This window comes from Neoarius graeffei, chromosome 24, assembly GCF_027579695.1.
Source record: "Neoarius graeffei isolate fNeoGra1 chromosome 24, fNeoGra1.pri, whole genome shotgun sequence".
Taxonomy (NCBI): Eukaryota; Metazoa; Chordata; class Actinopteri; order Siluriformes; family Ariidae; genus Neoarius; species Neoarius graeffei.
In genome coordinates this window covers 43,943,084-43,962,956 of record NC_083592.1, presented here as the reverse complement: position 1 = coordinate 43,962,956, position 19,873 = coordinate 43,943,084, and the positions used below count along the sequence as shown (strand labels likewise).

Below are 19,873 nucleotides of genomic sequence, written 5' to 3'. Positions count from 1 at the left end.
ATTCACACCTACGGTCAATTTAGAGTCACCAGTTAACCTAACCTGCATGTCTTTGGACTGTGAGGGAAACCAGAGCACCTGGAGGAAACCCACGCGGACACGGGGAGAACATGCAAACTCCGCACAGAAAGGCCCTAGCCGGCCACGGGGCTCGAACCCGGACCTTCTTGCTGTGAGGCGACAGCGCTAACCACTACACCACCGTGCCGCCCCATATCATTAATGTCATTTTGAAAAGCAACTATTTTTCCGGAAAAATATTCACTGAACCTCTGGGCAAGCTCAAGTGATGACGTATGAGTAGGAAGTGGCACAGAAGACTTTACTTTGAACAACTCATCGACGAATTTGAACAATTGCTTCTGATTTAAAACCTGATACTTTATCACGGTAATAATTACTCTTGTGCTTCTCAACAGCTGAATAATACTGGCCAGCAACATCATTATAGATCTGCCTGTGAATTTCTAGGCCTGAATTCTGCCATTTCCTTTCCCAGCGACGCTTCTCAACTTTAAGATTACGTAGTTCCTCAGAGAACCAAGGTGAATGTGGTCTTACTGTAATAATACATTCACATATTGGAGCATGTCTATCAAGAAGATTGCTCAAACTGGTGTTGTACTCCGTAACAAGTGAAGCGACATCAGATGGGTTGATGTTAAATAATGGCAATGTAGACAACTCTTTACCAAAACCGTCCAGGTCGATCTGTTTAATTCTCCTATGCACACTCTGGACTTCAAATGATGCAGGTCTTGGAAAATCAAGACTACAAGTCAGTGTGGCATGATCAGATGGTAGTTCCATGCAAGCACGAAGGTTCGATATCCGATCAGAGCCAGCCTGGGTGGTAATCAGATTCAAAATATTGTCTTTACTGTGAGTCAACGTGTTGTACCAAAGCAGCAGACTCAATCAGATCATTAAGATGCTTGATGTCAGCATTATCAGTCACGTCCATATGAAAGTTAAAATCACCACAGATGAGAATTTCAATGAAAAGAAGACACATTCTCCAACAGATGAGGGAAATAATCAAAGAATATGGTTGATGTAAGACCATACTTTTTAGAAGGAGGAGGTCTATAGATGGATATAAGGCGAAGAGATTTATTTCCAGCGCTAACATTGATGTCTAGACACTCCATGGCAGTAAATTTACACAATGGCTCGTTCTCCGTAATACTGAGGCCTTTCCGTGTCATCACTGCAATTCCACCGCCAGTTCTATTAATCTAGGTGGATGAGTGATTACATGAGTAGGTAATGCATTCATAAAATCAGCGATAGTCCGGTCGTCTCGACCATCACCATTCAGCCAGGTCTCAGTTATAACCATAACATCAATTTGGCGGGAAATTATAAAATCACACAAACTGGTTGATTTTGTTCTTCATGGAACGAGCATTCCAAAAAGCAAAATGAACTTTAGGACTATACGAAGTTGGAATCGTTTTAAAGATGTTCACATCTATTATTTCTGTGATTCTTGAATTAGTTGGAACGTGCATCAAGTTTTGAGAACCAAAACAACGCTGATAATTATATGCAAAATCACGATGAGGCCGTTGAGCCGTGACACGTGAAGCAATATTATAAATCTTCAAAGCTTCCCTTTGTTTTACTCTCCTCCCCGCTCTCTTGCCACGATAATGCCAATGAAATGAGCATATTCCTGCGAAGAAACGATTGCAGTGAGAGTTAAAGGAGCCAGGCATTGAGACCACTAGAACTAGAGGCAGAAATTGTTGCCTGGGCCAAAGCAGGAGCTGAACAGCTGAATTAAGTCCGATGGCAAAATCAGGATAAATACTCAAAGGTCGAGGCCAAAAACAACCAAGATAGATGTCAAAAAACGACAGGTATCTAATAGTAAATTCAAAATGATAAACATGAGTGCATAAAATCCAAAATAATGAACGACTAAAAACCAGTGCAGCCTTGCTCATCGGTGCATAACAATGCCGCAGGTATTAAGCACAGGTATAATTTTAAACACTCGTTTTCCGTAAGAGTGAGTGTCTCACCACAAGAAGCTTAACTTCATACTTTCAAGCCAACTTGTGCCCCCCTCCCCCCAAAAAAAATTTTATTTATTAATCTTGATAGACGGGGCGGCACGGTGGTGTAGTGGTTAGCGCTGTCCCCTCACAGCAAGAAGGTCCGAGTTCGAGCCCCGTGGCCGGCGAGGGCCTTTCTGTGTGGAGTTTGCATGTTCTCCCCGTGTCCGCGTGGGTTTCCTCCGGGTGCTCCGGTTTCCCCCACAGTCCAAAGACATGCAGGTTAGGTTAACCGGTGACTCTAAATTGACCGTAGGTGTGAATGTGAGTGTGAATGGTTGTCTGTGTCAGCCCTGTGATGACCTGGCGACTTGTCCAGGGTGTACCCCGCCTTTCGCCCGTAGTCAGCTGGGATAGGCTCCAGCTTGCCTGCGACCCTATAGAAGGATAAAGCGGCTAGAGATGAGATGAATCTTGATAGACAAAGTAGTACCCAAATTTATCAAAAGTCATCGATTTCCTCACAAGTGACACACAGATTTGTCATGGGTTTGGATCTCAATGTCCCAGCTATAGCTCGTATGAAAAATAAGTGGTGCATTTCCCAGTAAAACAAACTCGTGCCTAAATTTTTCCTCTTTATTTTTATTTTTTTAAACTGGAGGTATAGTACTCTGGGAGCAGCTGTTGGCTTATACCAGCACTTATCAGGCTTTCCACCTATTGTTTCTACTTTTCTGTGGAAGAAGTGGCTTAAAATAGAACCGTACTGAAAATGGAACTGTTAAACTAGGTTTTTGAGAATGTATTTAGCAGATTTATGTAATTGTCTAATCAGATGGTTCAGATTGCTTTTTTTCATTAGTAGTTCAAGTATCAGCTTGAACAAATCCTTGCCTCAAAGGGGCTCATATTGTTCCCACCCAAATATGAATTTTCTGGTTGAAATTCCGCAACCCTTCCACAGTGCTCTGATGACCATGAGCTCCTACATGTCCCAACTCTCCACAGTGGCTGTAAGAACCTTTGGGATTATTCTATACCACTTGTTTTTCCAAGTGTGGTTTTTTTTTGTTTTTTTTTTTTTGTGTGTGTGTGTGTGTTGGACAGGGCTCAGCTCTTGTGACAGCACAAGTTCAAGGGGTTCAAACAGTGTTTATCTAAAGTTCACATTTGTTGAACTCCGGAACAGTGCGTCATGCAGGGCTAATGGAAGAGAAATGGGTTTGGGGATTTTTTTTTTTTTTTAAATTATCCATTTTCAGCAATACTTCATGCCTTAAAGTGCACAATTGGAGTGTTGAAGTAAATGTATTTTTCACCAGTTGTTTTTGATGCCTAACACAGTTCAAACTGCCCATCAGGTTGGGTTTCCTCAGAATGACTTCTTATCTTGATCTTACAGTTGTGCTCATAAGTTTACATACCCTGGCAGAATCTATGATTCTTTGACCATTTTTCAGAGAATATGAATGACAAACATCTTTTCCACTCATGCTTAGTGGTTGGGTGAAACCATTTATTGCCAAACGACTGTGTTTTCTCTTTTTGTATCATAATGACAACAGAAACTACCCAAATGACCCTGATCAAAAGTTCACATACCCAGGTGATTTTGGCCTAAGAACATGCACAGAAGTTGACACAAATGGGTTTGAATGGCTACTAAAGGTAACGTCCTCACCTGTGATCTGTTTGCTTGTAATCAGTGTGTGCGCATAAAAGCTGAGTGAGTTTCTGGGATCCAGACAGACTCTTGCATCTTTCATCCAGCCACTGACGTTTCTGGATTCTGAGTCATGGGGAAAGCAAAAGAATTGTCAATGGATCTACAGGAAAAGGTAGTTGAACTGTATAAAACAGGAAAGGGATACAAAAAGATATCCAAGGAATTGATAATGCCAGTCAGCAGTGTTCAAACTGTGATTAACAAATGGAAAATCAGGGGCTCTGTTAAAACCAAGCAAATGCCGCAAAGTATCTCGCCTACAATACGCCAAACAGCACAGAGACGAGCCTCAAAACTTCTGGAACAAGGTAATTTGGAGTGAGACCAAAATTGAACTTTTTGGCCACAACCATAAACGTTACATTTGGACAGGTGTCAAGGTCTATGATGAAAGGATCACCATTCCTACTGCAAAGCACGGAGGTGGATCGCTGACGTTTTGGGGATGTGTGAGCTACAAAAGCACAGGAAACTTGGTCAAAGTTGAAGGAAAGATGAATGCAGCACGTTATCAGCAAATACTGGAGGCAAATTTGCACTCATCAGCTGCGCATGGGACGTACTTGGACGTTCCAACATGACAACGATCCAAAACACAAGGCCAAGTCGACCTGTCATTGGCTACAGCAGAACAAAGTGAAGGTTCTGGAGTGGCCATCTCAGTCTCCTGACCTCAAGATCACTGAGCCACTCTGGGGAGATCTCAAGCACGCAGTTCATGCAAGACAGCCCAGGAATTTACAGGAACTGGAGGCTTTTTGCCAAGAAGAATGGGCAGCTTTACCATCTGAGAAAATAAAGAGCCTCATCCACAACTACCACAAAAGACTTCAGGCTGTCATTGATGTTAGAGGGGGCAATACACGGTATTAAGAACTGGGGTATGTAAACTTGTTTGATCAGGGCCATTTGGATGTCTTTATGATTTTAAAAATAGAAAAGTTGTTTCAATAACTGGCTTCACCCAACCACTAACCATGAGTGGGGGGAAAAAAGTTTATCATTTATTCATATTCTCTGAAAAAAGGCCAAGAAAGCAAAAATTCTGCCAGGGTATGTAAACTTATGAGCACAACTGTAATTCCAGTCTCTACCAACTCCTCCTAAATTGGCAGAATGTGCAACTGTTCACTGCAGTGCTCAAAATGACTAATGCTTTTGATGCAGGTGGCCCAGGGTTAATGGACCCCTGTGAGAAAAATCCAACCGACACCCTGGGGACAATGGAGGAGCAGCAGAGAGAGGACATCACATCTAGTGCACAGGTAAGCCAACTCTAATCTTAAACCATCCTTCAGTAACGAACAACCAACCTATGTTTTGCTTAATTATCTTTAATAAATGGATCAGCAGTTCTGTGCTAATGAACTCTAGTCCTGAAGGTTGAACTAGAAATCGTCTACTCATCAGGCTGAGAACCGTAATTAATTATCTGCTCTTTTTTTTCAAAAGTTTGCCTTGCGGCTCTTGGCGTTCCGTCAGATCCATAAGGTTCTAGGCATGGACCCCTTGCCTCAGTTGAACCCACGCTTTAACGTGAGGAACAATCGCAAGAGGAGGCGTGACAACAGTGATGGCACAGACGGCTTCGAGGGTGAGGGGAAGAAGGACAAGAAGGACTTTGACGGCTTCTAAGCCGCTTCACAGCAAGCTTCACAGGCTCACCCATACCTTGTTCAAAGTCTTTTGTATTCCAGTGGTGCAAAAGCTGACTTTTGTCGGTCTCTGCGTGTGCTCGTTGCTGCTGCTCAGAAAGAATTTGTTTGTCAGAAGCGCATTATTGAGCATCTTGATGGCTTTGTTTGCTTCTAGTGCCCGTAAATGACCTACGACGGCAGCTTGGTCAATGTTAAACTTCATTTCAACAGCGCGTCATTATTTACTAAAATATTTAACGCCCCAAATTATTCTGGTGACAAAAGAGCCTGTAACTGGATAGTTTATTAACCGATGTACATTAATGGATTTTGCTTGTGCTGACTGTAATTAAGATATTTGTACACTTTGTCAAGGGGATGTTTAACATATTTCAAGATCTCAAACTTAAATGGACCTATGGGACATGTATGAAAAGATTGCTACGAATAAATCAGATTCTGCTGCATGCAGGAAGAAGGTTTTGGGGATTGTTAGGTCACCCTCAGGAACTAAGACGACCCATGTTGTAATTCGTACTAAAGCTGAATTCCTCTCTAGCTTGGTATGTCCTAAGGGAACATGTTCAAATCATGTTTTGGTGATTTTAAAACAAAAAATCTGAACCATACAATAGAACTTTTTTTTTTCTTTCTTTTTGCTACATTTTTAAAATTGCAATCCAATAATTTGACACTGGCTTATGCTTAGGATTGTTGTGTGGGTTTTTTTTTTTTTTGTGTGTATTTTGAACAGACATTCCTCATAACAGCAAAGCTTGATCTAAACTGTAACCTGTTCATTGTGTTTTAATGAATGGTGACTGGGCATTGGAGTATAAAACCTCATGTTCCTCAGCGCTAATACAACCTGCCAGTTCCCTTTTAGCACTTTGTGATGTACATCTTTGGCTATAGAGTACCATCCAGTAGGAAAATGTCCCAATTCTGTTATGCAAGTGGGGTGAAATTGCGCTCGTTTCAAGGCTATTCTCATGTTTGCAAGCTTCTGTTGCATCGCTGTAGGACTCTGATCTCTTGACGGCAGACAAATGTGTTGGGGGGCCCCCCATTCTCAGTGGTCCCCAATTCATTTCTAAACTAGATGACTTTGTGATTTTTAGAAATAACCACAACATTTACTTGAGCATGTCCTCATGAGTGGTTCAAGATTTGCAAAGGAAATCCCTCTGACTGAGGGAGGTGTTAAATCCTGTATCACTTATTTGTAATAGGCCCAAATCTGCCTAACACTTGTGTTCATAGTGCTGTAATCCCTGAATGTGTACATATGCATATAATCATATGTAGCAATGTGTAGGCTATGTTTGATCTTTAATATATGAGCATATATCTAATCTTACAATAGAGCTTCAAATTGTATAATTTTATGGAAGCATGGCAATGTTCCAAGTTTTGATTTGTTTTATTTGTTTAGATCAGCTGCTTGCGCTTCATTTAACTGTTTGTTTAAAGAAAATCTATTCAAGGGTGAAAAAATGGGGAAAGTGTTGCTTCTGTGTTTTTAATTGCAGGTGTAGATTTATCCTTTCAATAGCTTGTCATTTGCCGTCATGGTGGTACTGCATAACGATAGAGGACAATAAAAACCTTCACAGAATCCATGTTGAGTTGTGGTTCTTCCTCTACCCACCCCTCTTGGGCTGTGTGTGTGTGTTTTTTGCCTGATCTGTTTTTCTGCCAAAATGCGTATCAAGTGGGATCGAGTTACACCTTACCATGTACTTGTATCTGCTATGGTGCACAGACTAAGCAGATCATGCAAAGGAAGGATATGTGGAGGAACCTATCCTTCCTGTTTTGAATTGTTAGTGGACAGGAAGTGGCCATGTTGCGTCTTCTACAATGAGAAGCAATCCATTGGAACCTTATGGGCACTGAATAAATCCTCTCGCTGTTTATTTTTGGCTTTTTCAGTGATGCGTTTCTTTTGATTTTGAGGTGAAATTATGGAACAACTTGGGGGGGGGGGGGGGATTTCATACAAACAAGAGTTTATCAAAGTGTGTGTTACATCCATAAGACCTTTTTGTCATAGAGACCCAGCAAACATGAATTCATCACAATATATTAAATTTAATCACACCGTAATACTTTTTTTTTTGCTCCTCCACTCTCAATACTCCACTAACTAGTGAAGTAACTTTTGGACACTGGCTGAAAAGAATATGGTTTGTTTTTGGCACTGTACATCATTCACTTACAATTTTCTATAAAACATTTGGGTAAGGAGTAAAGCATGGGAAGTGTTGTAGGAAAATAATTGACAGGTTGGTGTGAGCCTGAAGTTTATTTCCCAATAACTGCATTCCCTGGAGCCTTTTACTGCAGTAATAAGACAATTTGTAAGCACTAGTTTGCTTTTTTTTTACAACTTAAACAATTTAGTTTTATCCATTTTATAGTTATATTTCATGTTGGCTCCTGTTATCAGCCTCTCTCAGTTAAAGTTTTTTATTTTTATGTATCTATCTCAATCAGCTCATGTTACTGAGAAACAGTAAAGCACCTTCTGAAGACTGTCCTGTATCCAAAAACCCCTAATTTGACCCTAGAGACGCCTTCAAGGATGTCAAATAAGCCTCGTAAAAAAAAAAAGTATAAATTATATTATTTTAAATGAAGCATCTGGCATCCAAGTCACTGTAAGTCGTAATTACTATAGAATATATTAGAAAAAAAACACATTAATATTAACCGGAAGTGCTGCCCCAGAGCTGCTATTATGGAAAATTAATCAACACCTTGTGACCAATCAGCTTGGAGCGCTCAGTGGGGGGGGGCGGGGTGTGTGAGGGGAATGACGCGGTTGTTGTTGCTATACAGCGCGTGCGATCGGAGGGGAATGTTATAGCTGGGCGCGCGCTTCACTCGCTTCTGCGTTGAGGAAGTAGATGAAAGCCGAGATTTGATTGGCAACCAGGAGAGCCAATGAAATTGCCGAGCTGTCGCTGTGACGCACGAGCGAGTGGCGCGGCAGCGGAGTCCGGGCGTGGTTTACTGTCCAACAGGTTCGCGGCCACGCGCGGAAATCCGCGCAGCTCGGGGGAAGCGGACAGGAGCTCGCGCGGCTCACCGGCGGCGCTTGAGGGAGCGACGATGCTGAGTCTGGGGAGCGGAGCGAGGAGCGCCAAACCCTCCTTCGTGTCTTATGTCACGCCCGAGGTACCGCTCGCGCTGTTGTTGTTGTTGATCTGTTGTTGTTGTCCCCAGCAGCTCGTTCAGAGTTTTGATGAGAGTGAGTGCGGGGTTTGGGCTGCAGCTGAGAGCGCTTTTACTCTCACTCTCTCTCTCTCTCTCTCTCTCACACTCCGCTGCCTCGGCTTTCTTCACTCCACAGAAAGATAATGTATGTTTCAGTAGTTTTGCTGATGTAAAGAGAGAATAAGAGTCTCGGGTTCTGAGTTGCGATTCTGAATTGTTTTCTGCTACTGTTTTTATAAAACGGTTATAAAAGCAAAGTGTTACTGCTGCATGTGACTCCTGTACGAACATTCACCTCATTTTCCCTCTCTCTCTCTCTCTCTCTCTGTGTGTGTGTGTGAGTGAGAGACAGAGGGGATATGTATGTGTATCTGGTGTGTGCACGCGTGGGGAGGGGAGGGGTGTATCTGGCGCGTGGGGGGTTGGGGTGAATCTGGCGCGTGGGGGATTGGGGTGTGTGTGTATGGGGTGTGTGAGAATCTGGCGCGTGGGGGGGTGAATCTGGCGCGTGGGGTGTGTGTATTGGGGTGTGTGTATGGGGGTGTGTGAATCTGGCGCGTGGGGGGTTGGGGTGTGTGTATGGGGGTGTGTGAATCTGGCGCGTGGGGGGTTGGGGTGTGTGTATGGGGGGGTGTGAATCTGGCGCGTGGGGGGTTGGGGTGTGTGTATGGGGGTGTGTGTATGGGGGGGTGTGAATCTGGCGCGTGGGGGGTTGGGGTGTGTGTATGGGGTGGGTGTGAATCTGGCGCGTGGGGGCTTGGGGTGTGTGTATGGGGTGGGTGTGAATCTGGCGCGTGGGGGCTTGGGGTGTGTGTATGGGGTGGGTGTGAATCTGGCGCGTGGGGGCTTGGGGTGTGTGTATGGGGTGGGTGTGAATCTGGCGCGTGGGGGGTTGGGGTGTGTGTATGGGGGGGTGTGAATCTGGCGCGTGGGGGGTTGGGGTGTGTGTATGGGGGGGTGTGAATCTGGCGCGTGGGGGGTTGGGGTGTGTGTATGGGGGGGTGTGAATCTGGCGCGTGGGGGGTTGGGGTGTGTGTATGGGGTGGGTGTGAATCTGGCGCGTGGGGGTATCTGGCGCGTGGGGGGTTGGGGTGTGAATCTGGCGCGTGGGGTGTGTGTGAATCTGGTGCGTGGGGGTATCTGGCGCGTGGGGGGTTGGGGGGGGTGTGAATCTGGCGCGTGGGGGGTTGGGGTGTGTGTATGGGGTGTGTGTATGGGGTGGGTGTGAATCTGGCGCGTGGGGGTATCTGGCGCGTGGGGGGTTGGGGTGTGAATCTGGCGCGTGGGGTGTGTGTGAATCTGGTGCGTGGGGGTATCTGGCGCGTGGGGGGTTGGGGGGGGTGTGAATCTGGCGCGTGGGGGGTTGGGGTGTGTGTATGGGGTGGGTGTGAATCTGGCGCGTGGGGGCTTGGGGTGTGTGTATGGGGTGGGTGTGAATCTGGCGCGTGGGGGGTTGGGGTGTGTGTATGGGGGGGTATCTGGCGCGTGGGGGGTTGGGGGGGTGTGAATCTGGCGCGTGGGGGGTTGGGGTGTGTGTATGGGGTGGGTGTGAATCTGGCGCGTGGGGGCTTGGGGTGTGTGTATGGGGTGGGTGTGAATCTGGCGCGTGGGGGGTTGGGGTGTGTGTATGGGGGGATGTGAATCTGGCGCGTGGGGGGTTGGGGTGTGTGTATGGGGGGTGTGAATCTGGCGCGTGGGGGGTTGGGGTGTGTGTATGGGGGGGTGTGTGTATGGGGGGGTGTGAATCTGGCGCGTGGGGGGCTGTGAATCTGGCGCGTGGGGGGTTGGGGTGTGTGTATGGGGTGGGTGTGAATCTGGCGCGTGGGGGTATCTGGCGCGTGGGGGGTTGGGGTGTGAATCTGGCGCGTGGGGGTATCTGGCGCGTGGGGGGTTGGGGTGTGAATCTGGCGCGTGGGGTGTGTGTGAATCTGGCGTGTGGGGGGCTGTGAATCTGGCGCGTGGGGGGTTGGGGTGTGTGTATGGGGTGGGTGTGAATCTGGCGCGTGGGGGTATCTGGCGCGTGGGGGGTTGGGGTGTGAATCTGGCGCGTGGGGTGTGTGTGAATCTGGCGTGTGGGGGGCTGTGAATCTGGCGCGTGGGGGGTTGGGGTGTGTGTATGGGGTGGGTGTGAATCTGGCGCGTGGGGGTATCTGGCGCGTGGGGGGTTGGGGTGTGAATCTGGCGCGTGGGGTGTGTGTGAATCTGGCGCGTGGGGTGTGTGTATGGGGTGTGTGTGAATCTGGTGCGTGGGGGTATCTGGCGCGTGGGGGGTTGGGGTGTGTGTGAATCTGGCGCGTGGGGGGTTGGGGTGTGTATGAATCTGGCGCGTGGGGGGGTGAATCTGGCGCGTGGGGTGTGTGTATGGGGTGTGTGTATGGGGTGTGTGAATCTGGCGCGTGGGGGGTTGGGGTGTGTGTATGGGGGGGTGTGAATCTGGCGCGTGGGGGGTTGGGGTGTGTGTATGGGGGTGTGTGAATCTGGCGCGTGGGGGGTTGGGGTGTGTGTATGGGGGTGTGTGAATCTGGCGCGTGGGGGGTTGGGGTGTGTGTATGGGGGTGTGTGTGTATGGGGGGGTGTGAATCTGGCGCGTGGGGGGTTGGGGTGTGTGTATGGGGGGGTGTGTGTATGGGGGGGTGTGAATCTGGCGCGTGGGGGGTTGGGGTGTGTGTATGGGGGGGTGTGTGTATGGGGGGGTGTGAATCTGGCGCGTGGGGGGTTGGGGTGTGTGTATGGGGTGGGTGTGAATCTGGCGCGTGGGGGGTTGGGGTGTGTGTATGGGGTGGGTGTGAATCTGGCGCGTGGGGGGTTGGGGTGTGTGTATGGGGTGGGTGTGAATCTGGCGCGTGGGGGGTTGGGGTGTGTGTATGGGGTGGGTGTGAATCTGGCGCGTGGGGTGTGTGTGAATCTGGCGCGTGGGGTGTGTGTGAATCTGGCGCGTGGGGGTATCTGGCGCGTGGGGGGTTGGGGTGTGTGTATGGGGTGGGTGTGAATCTGGCGCGTGGGGTGTGTGTGAATCTGGCGCGTGGGGTGTGTGTGAATCTGGCGCGTGGGGGTATCTGGCGCGTGGGGGGTTGGGGTGTGTGTATGGGGTGTGTGTGAATCTGGCGCGTGGGGGGTATCTGGCGCGTGGGGGGTTGGGGTGTGTATGAATCTGGCGCGTGGGGGTATCTGGCGCGTGGGGGGTTGGGGTGTGTGTATGGGGTGTGTATGAATCTGGCGCATGGGGGTATCTGGCGCGTGGGGTGTGTGTATGGGGTGGGTGTGAATCTGGCGCGTGGGGGTATCTGGCGCGTGGGGGGTTGGGGTGTGAATCTGGCGCGTGGGGTGTGTGTGAATCTGGCGCGTGGGGTGTGTGTATGGGGTGTGTGTGAATCTGGTGCGTGGGGGTATCTGGCGCGTGGGGGGTTGGGGTGTGTGTGAATCTGGCGCGTGGGGGTATCTGGCGCGTGGGGGGTTGGGGTGTGTATGAATCTGGCGCGTGGGGGGGTGAATCTGGCGCGTGGGGTGTGTGTATGGGGTGGGTGTGAATCTGGCGCGTGGGGGTATCTGGCGCGTGGGGGGTTGGGGTGTGAATCTGGCGCGTGGGGTGTGTGTATGGGGTGTGTGTGAATCTGGTGCGTGGGGGTATCTGGCGCGTGGGGGGTTGGGGTGTGTGTGAATCTGGCGCGTGGGGGTATCTGGCGCGTGGGGGGTTGGGGTGTGTATGAATCTGGCGCGTGGGGGGGTGAATCTGGCGCGTGGGGTGTGTGTATGGGGTGTGTGAATCTGGCGCGTGGGGGGTTGGGGTGTGTGTATGGGGGGGTGTGAATCTGGCGCGTGGGGGGTTGGGGGGTGTGAATCTGGCGCGTGGGGGGTTGGGGTGTGTGTATGGGGGTGTGTGTATGGGGGGGTGTGAATCTGGCGCGTGGGGGGTTGGGGTGTGTGTATGGGTGTGTGTGTATGGGGGTGTGTGAATCTGGCGCGTGGGGGGTTGGGGTGTGTGTATGGGGGGGTGTGTGTATGGGGGGGTGTGAATCTGGCGCGTGGGGGGTTGGGGTGTGTGTATGGGGGGGTGTGAATCTGGCGCGTGGGGGGTTGGGGTGTGTGTATGGGGTGGGTGTGAATCTGGCGCGTGGGGGGTTGGGGTGTGAATCTGGCGCGTGGGGTGTGTGTGAATCTGGCGCGTGGGGGTATCTGGCGCGTGGGGGGTTGGGGTGTGTGTATGGCGCGTGGGGGTATCTGGCGCGTGGGGGGTTGGGGTGTGTGTATGGGGTGTGTGTGAATCTGGCGCGTGGGGGGTATCTGGCGCGTGGGGGGTTGGGGTGTGTATGAATCTGGCGCGTGGGGGTATCTGGCGCGTGGGGGGTTGGGGTGTGTGTATGGGGTGTGTATGAATCTGGCGCATGGGGGTATCTGGCGCGTGGGGGGTTGGGGTGTGTGTATGGGGTGTGTATGAATCTGGCGCGTGGGGGGTGTGAATCTGGCGCGTGGGGTGTGTGAATCTGGCGCGTGGGGGGGTGTACAGTGGGGCAAAAAAGTATTTAGTCAGCCACCAGTTGTGCAAGTTCTCCCACTTAAAAAGATGAGAGAGGCCTGTAATTTTCATCATAGGTACACTTCAACTATGAGAGACAGAATGGGGGAAAAGAATCCAGGAAATCACATTGTAGGATTTTTAATGAATTAATTGGTAAATCCTCAGTAAAAAAAGTATTTGGTCACCTACAAACAAGCAAGATTTCTGGCTCTCACAGACCTGTAACAACTTCTTTAAGAGGCTCCTCTGTCCTCCACTCGTTACCTGTATTAATGGCACCTGTTTGAACTCGTTATCAGTATAAAAGACACCTGTCCACAACCTCAAACAGTCACACTCCAAACTCCATTATGGCCAAGACCAAAGAGCTGTCAAAGGACACCAGAAACAAAATTGTAGACCTGCACCAGGCTGGGAACATATCTGTGAAGATACTCAGTCGTCCAGGTACATAGTAATCTGTGGTTGGTAGAAGAGAGCAACTGGACTTGCTTGAAAAGTCTTGAAGACGTTTCGCCTCTCGTCCGAAACGTCTCACCTTTTCGGACGAGAGGCGAAACGTCTTCAAGACTTTTCAAGCAAGTCCAGTTGCTCTCTTCTACCAACCACAGATTACTATGTACCTGGACGACTGAGTATCTTCACAGATATGTTTCTACGCACTTTGGGATGAGTTCCCTTCGACTAGTGCGGGAGTATGAGAGGACTTCCAGAAAACTGGCAGACATCTTAGCCAGAGAGGATCGTTCATTTTTGTCAACCTGGAATGACCATCACTGAACAGAGGTGGGTGTCTATGACATCTATCAGCCACCTTCAATGCAGCCATCAGCATTCTGATTGGGATTCTATTATGATCCATGAGAGGATAAATACTTGATACTCCCTATTAGACAGATAGAACTGAGGATGCCTTTCGGACGAGAGGCGAAACGTCTTCAAGGCTTTTCAAGCAAGTCCAGTTGCTCTCTTCTACCAACCACAGATTACCAGGCTGGGAAGACTGAATCTGCAATAGGTAAGCAGCTTGGTGTGAAGAAATCAACTGTGGGAGCAATTATTAGAAAATGGAAGACATACAAGACCACTGATAATCTCCCTCGATCTGGGGCTCCATGCAAGATCTCACCCCGTGGGGTCAAAATGATCACAAGAACAGTGAGCAAAAATCCCAGAACCACACGGGGGGACCTAGTGAATGACCTGCAGAGAGCTGGGACCAAAGTAACAAAGGCTACCATCAGTAACGCACTACGCCACCAGGGACTCAAATCCTGCAGTGCCAGACGTGTCCCCCTGCTTAAGCTGGTACATGTCCAGGTCCGTCTGAAGTTTGCTAGAGAGCATTTGGATGATCCAGAAGAGGATTGGGAGAATGTCATATGGTCAGATGAAACCAAAATAGAACTTTTTGGTAAAAACTCAACTTGTGTTTGGAGGAGAAAGAATGCTGAGTTGCATCCAAAGAACATCATACCTACTGTGAAGCATGGGGGTGGAAACATCATGCTTTGGGGCTGTTTTTCTGCAAAGGGACCAGGACGACTGATCCGTGTAAGGGAAAGAATGAATGGGGCCATGTATCGTGAGATTTTGAGTGAAAACCTCCTTCCATCAGCAAGGGCATTGAAGATGAAACGTGGCTGGGTCTTTCAGCATGACAATGATCCCAAACACACCGCCCGGGCAACGAAGGAGTGGCTTCGTAAGAAGCATTTCAAGGTCCTGGAGTGGCCTAGCCAGTCTCCAGATCTCAACCCCATAGAAAATCTTTGGAGGGAGTTGAAAGTCCGTGTTGGCCAGCAACAGCCCCAAAACATCACTGCTCTAGAGGAGATCTGCATGGAGGAATGGGCCAAAATACCAGCAACAGTGTGTGAAAACCTTGTGAAGACTTGCAGAAAACGTTTGACCTCTGTCATTGCCAACAAAGGGTATATAACAAAGTATTGATTAACTTTTGTTATTGACCAAATACTTATTTTCCACCATAATTTGCAAATAAATTATTTAAAAATCAGACAATGTGATTTTCTGGATTTTTTTTTCTCATTTTGTCTCTCATAGTTGAGGTATACCTATGATGAAAATTACAGGCGCCTCTCATCTTTTTACGTGGGAGAACTTGCACAATTGGTGACTGACTAAATACTTTTTTGCTCCACTGTATATCTGGCGCGTGGGGTGTGTGTATCTGGCGCGTGGGGTGTGTGTATCTGGCGCGTGGGGTGTGTGTATCTGGCGCGTAGGGTGGGTGTATCTGGCGCATGGGGGTGGGTGTATCTGGCGCGTGGTGGTGGGTGTATCTGGCGCGCGCGGGGGTGTGTGTATCTGGCGCACAAAATGTCATGTGCATTAGTATTCAGCCCCCCTGCGTCAATACTTTGTAGAGCCACCTTTTGCTGCAATTACAGCTGCAAGTCTTTTGTGGTATGTCTCTACCAGCTTTGCACATCTCGACACTGAAATTTTTGCCCATTCTTCTTTGCAAAATAGCTCAAGCTCAGCCAGATTGGATGGAGAGCGTCTGTGAACAGCAATTTTCAAGTCTTCTCACAGATGCTCAATAGGATTTAGGTCTGGACTTTAGAGCTGGGAATCGATTCAGATTTCAAGAATCGATCCGATTCTGAAGATTAAGAATCAATTCTTTTCGATTTTTTTTTTATTAAGAATCGATTCTTTAAAATTCTATCCGATCCGATTCAGGTTAGTGTTCTTTAAAAAAAAAAAAAATCTTTAATTTCATGACTATGTCGCAGTGGCGTGCAGCCAGGTTTTTTTTTTTTTCAGGGAAGCCAGAAATAAAGAACTATTTATTTTCTATTTTTGTTAACTACTTTTAACTTTTAAAACATTCAGGGGATGAACGAATGCATTGTGACTTCAAACAATATTGTTGCCAACCTACATACTCAGAATGGACGAGGAACGCAAAAATTTTAACAGCAAATCATAAGTATTTGTATTTACTGATGGCTATAAGACTGGTTAAAATGGTAAGGGTCAATCCACCTCCAGCTGGGACACCAACCAATGCATTATTTGACAATAAGAATTCACCCAAAAGCTGCTGCAACCAAATGCATTATTTTTATTAATCAATATAAAAAAGACCTCAATCAGTGTAACATGAAACATAAGAAACTGTAAATAAGAACATAAATAACCTGTAAATACAAAAGAACATAACATAAATAAGAACATAAGAGCCTGTAAACAAAGCATAACACTTTCACCTTTTATGCTATGAGATCGTGCTGAATTGGCTGGCAGTGTTAAACTTTCTTTCAGCTTCATTTGCTGTCCTGTTTGTCCTGTGGACGGCTTGATCCCCGGGTGATGTCGTTGCAAGTGCTTGTTCAAGTTCGTCGTATTTCCAAAATACTTCACTTCGATTTGACACAACTTGCAAACGGCATTGGTTTTGTCGAGCGCATCTGTGTCTTTTTCTTTTCGGAACCCGAAATATCTCCAGACTGGAGCCTTGAGAGACGGTGGTGTTTTCAGAAAGTTTTCGCTAACTCTATCACTACTCTCCAACGCCATGTTTGTTTGAGGTCATACACTGCGGGGTCACACACCGAGTGCGCCTGCGAGAATTCGATGACGTGACGGGGGTCACTGGGGGAAATGTTCGTGGTGGAAAAAATGTACTAAAAATTTAAAAAATCAATCTTTGAACGTACGAATCGATCCTAAGTAATTAATATGCGAATCGATCCAGAATCGGAAAATCGATTCTTTGACTGGGCCATTCTAATACATGAATATTCTTTGATCTAAACCATTCCATTGTAGCTCTGGCTGTATGTTTAGGGTCATTGTCTTGCTGGAAGGTGAATCTCCTTCTCAGTCTCAAGTCTTTTGCAGCCTCCAACAGGTTTTCTTCCAGTATTGCCCTGTATTTAGCTCCATCCATCTTCCCATCAACTCTGACCAGCTTCCCTGTCCCTGCTGAAGAAAAGCATCCCCATAGCATGATGCTGCCACCACCATGTTTCACAGTGGGGATGGTGTGTGCAGGGTGATGAGCAGTGTTAGTTTTCTGCCACACACAGCGCTTTGCATTTAGGCCAAAAAGTTCAACTTTGGTCTCATCTGACCAAAGTACCTTCTTCCACATGTTTGCTGTGTCCCCTACATGACGTTCTTATGCCTGTCTTTCAACAATGGCTTTCTTCTTGCCACTCTTCCAAAAAGGCCAGATTTGTAGAGTGTATGACTTTATAGTTGTCCTGTGCACAGATTCTCCCACCTGAGCTGTGGATTTCTGCAGCTCCTCCAGAGTGATCATGGGCCTCTTGGCTGCTTCTCTGACCAGTGCTCTCCTTGCTCACTCTGTCAGTTTAGGTGGACGGCCATGTCTTGGTAGGTTTGCAGTTGTGCCATACTTTTTCCATTTTTGAATGATGGATTGAACAGTGCTTCTTGAGATGTTCAGAGCTTGGGATATTTTTTTATAACCTAACCCTGCTTTAATCTTCTCCAGAACTTTATCCCCGACCTGTCTGGTGAGTTCTTTGGTCTTCATGATGCTGTTTGTTCTTCAGTGTTCTCTAACAAACCACTGAGGCCTTCACAGAACAAGTGTATTCATGCTGAGAGTAAATTACACACAGTAGGACTATTAACTAATTAAATGACTTGTGAAGGCAGTTGATTGCACTGGATTGTATTTAGAGGTATCAGAGTACAGGGGGCTGAATACTAATGCACACCACATTTTTCAGATTTTTATTTGTTTAAAATTTTGAAGACCATTTTATCATTTTCGTTTCACTTCACAATTATGTGCGACTCTGTGTTGGTCTATCACATAAAATCTCAATAAAAAACTTAAGTTCGTGGTTGTAAGGTGGAAAAATGTGAAAAAGTTCAAGGGGTATGAATACTTTTGCAAGGCACTGTATGTGTATCAGGTGTGTACGTACCAGAGAGAAAATGTGTGTGAGAGAGAGAATGTGTATATATCTGGGGGGGTGAAAGAGGGAAAGAAGGTGAAAGTATGTATGTGTATCTGGTGTGTGACAGTGTGTGTACATGAGAGAGAAAATGAATGTGTATATTTGCGGTGTGTGAGAGAGAGACAGAAAGAATGTGCTTGAGAGAATGTGTATAACTGGTGTGTGAGTGTCTAGTGTGAGAGACGGAGAGAAAGCACGTGTGTGTGTCCTGTGATCAGATAATGCTGGAGTAATCTATTCTCTCCATAATAACTGAGCGTTAGTGAAGCAGAGCTGAGTGAGCAGGACACTGATCTATTGTTTTTATGGCTTGTCCTTTCCTCAAGTCTGTGTGTGCTGGGGTTTATATAGAATATATAATACACACACACACACACACACACACACACAAGTCCAGGTGACTTGCTGTTCCCCTGGTACATCTGAGATTAGATGCAAAAAAAAAATGCAGTGTCTGCTGTCGTCACAAACAGATGACATCGTCTTAAATCTTTATACCGTCATATTTGGATATGAGGCCTGTTTGAAAGCTCCAACAGGAAGTCACAAATCATCTTTAAATGGTAATTTGAGGGGGCGTCGTGGCTCAGGTGGATAAGGCGCCATACCATAAATCCGGGGACCCGGGTTCGATTCCGGCCCGAGGTCATTTCCCGATCACTCCCCGTCTCTCTCTGCCGCTCATTTCCTGTCTCTACACTGTCCTATCCAATAAAGGTAAAAAAAAAAAGTTTAAAAAAAAATGGTAATTTGAAAAAGTGTAACATGCTGAATATGTTCTCGATATGAACTGCATTACAAGCTTTGTAATTTTGTTTAAGTGGTGTACAAACATTTACACTGAACAGAACCACCGGCCTGAGTTTTATTTCATATTCAGCTGGAAGCAACGTTCAAGAACCGAATGCGTGAGAGCGGAGAGGTCGGCCATTTCCTTTGGAGAAAACTTTCAGACTGGATTAATTTATTATTAGGTCAAGGAACAGGTTAGTTAATGGATTTAACAGTGAATCAGTATACAGACCAGTTCATGGGTTCACTGTGCTTTTCTGACTGCACTGCTGATGTTGATGATTTTTTTTTAAATATAAAGAATGCAGTCGGTCATCTTTCAGTGTTCTTGCTTTGTGGTACACTAATGAATAGAAATCGCCCTGAGGTGCCGTGTGATGGTGAGTGTATATCAAATGCTTTTGTTTGTCAGAATATAATGCATTGATTTGACTCTGCACAGGAAATAAAATCTGAGAAAGAGCCACAAAAGAAGGAGCGGCATCCTGATTTGCTCCCAGGTAAACACTTATTCGGATTTTTTTTTTTTAACTAATGACGGAATAGTATGGTCCTGATTTAGTGTTTTCTGATTAAATGCCGGCTAGCACTTGCATCCACAGAAATGTTTTTACTGTCCCATTAACAATATTTGACTGACCATCGGAATGTCTTAGTTGTTTCATGTGGTCTCCTTCAATGTCTTGATCCTCAGGGGAAGTCGTGTTCTGCAGTGCAAACCCTGTTCTCAAACACACACAGGATGATGTGTCTCAGCGGGGAATCTTTGGCACGCTCCTCTGTACAAATTTTCGTGTCTCTTTCATCAGTGACGAGGCACCGCAGGAGGAGACGGTAAGGATGCAGGACAGGGCTTCCATGACTTGCTGCTCGTTGCATGCTGAAATACATCTTAAAGAGGCATTTCATCATATGATTAATAGCAGCGGCCCATAGGCATAGAGTGTGGATACGTAAAGAAACCCATCGAGTTGTTTTCTGATGGTTTCGGTCCTGTGCACGCCTGC

General features: G+C 46.9%; 2 protein-coding genes across 4 annotated transcripts in view; both read left to right on the top strand.

The window, feature by feature from the left end:
* zfr (zinc finger RNA binding protein) overlaps positions 1 to 6,987 on the top strand; it is a 43,972-nt gene extending 36,985 nt beyond the window's left edge. For both annotated transcript variants that reach the window (XM_060907283.1, XM_060907282.1), the window contains exons 18-19: positions 4,900 to 4,997; positions 5,185 to 6,987. In XM_060907283.1, coding sequence (XP_060763266.1) covers positions 4,900 to 4,997; positions 5,185 to 5,367 — 281 coding nt within the window. In that variant the 3' untranslated portion in view covers positions 5,368 to 6,987. The remainder of the gene's footprint in view (positions 1 to 4,899; positions 4,998 to 5,184) is intronic.
* A 1,293-nt stretch (positions 6,988 to 8,280) lies between these two features.
* The window catches only part of mtmr12 (myotubularin related protein 12), a 49,426-nt gene continuing 37,833 nt past the window's right edge, over positions 8,281 to 19,873 (top strand). For both annotated transcript variants that reach the window (XM_060907281.1, XM_060907279.1), the window contains exons 1-3: positions 8,281 to 8,552; positions 19,309 to 19,366; positions 19,561 to 19,700. In XM_060907281.1, the coding sequence (XP_060763264.1) occupies positions 8,319 to 8,552; positions 19,309 to 19,366; positions 19,561 to 19,700 (432 nt within the window). In that variant the 5' untranslated portion in view covers positions 8,281 to 8,318. The remainder of the gene's footprint in view (positions 8,553 to 19,308; positions 19,367 to 19,560; positions 19,701 to 19,873) is intronic.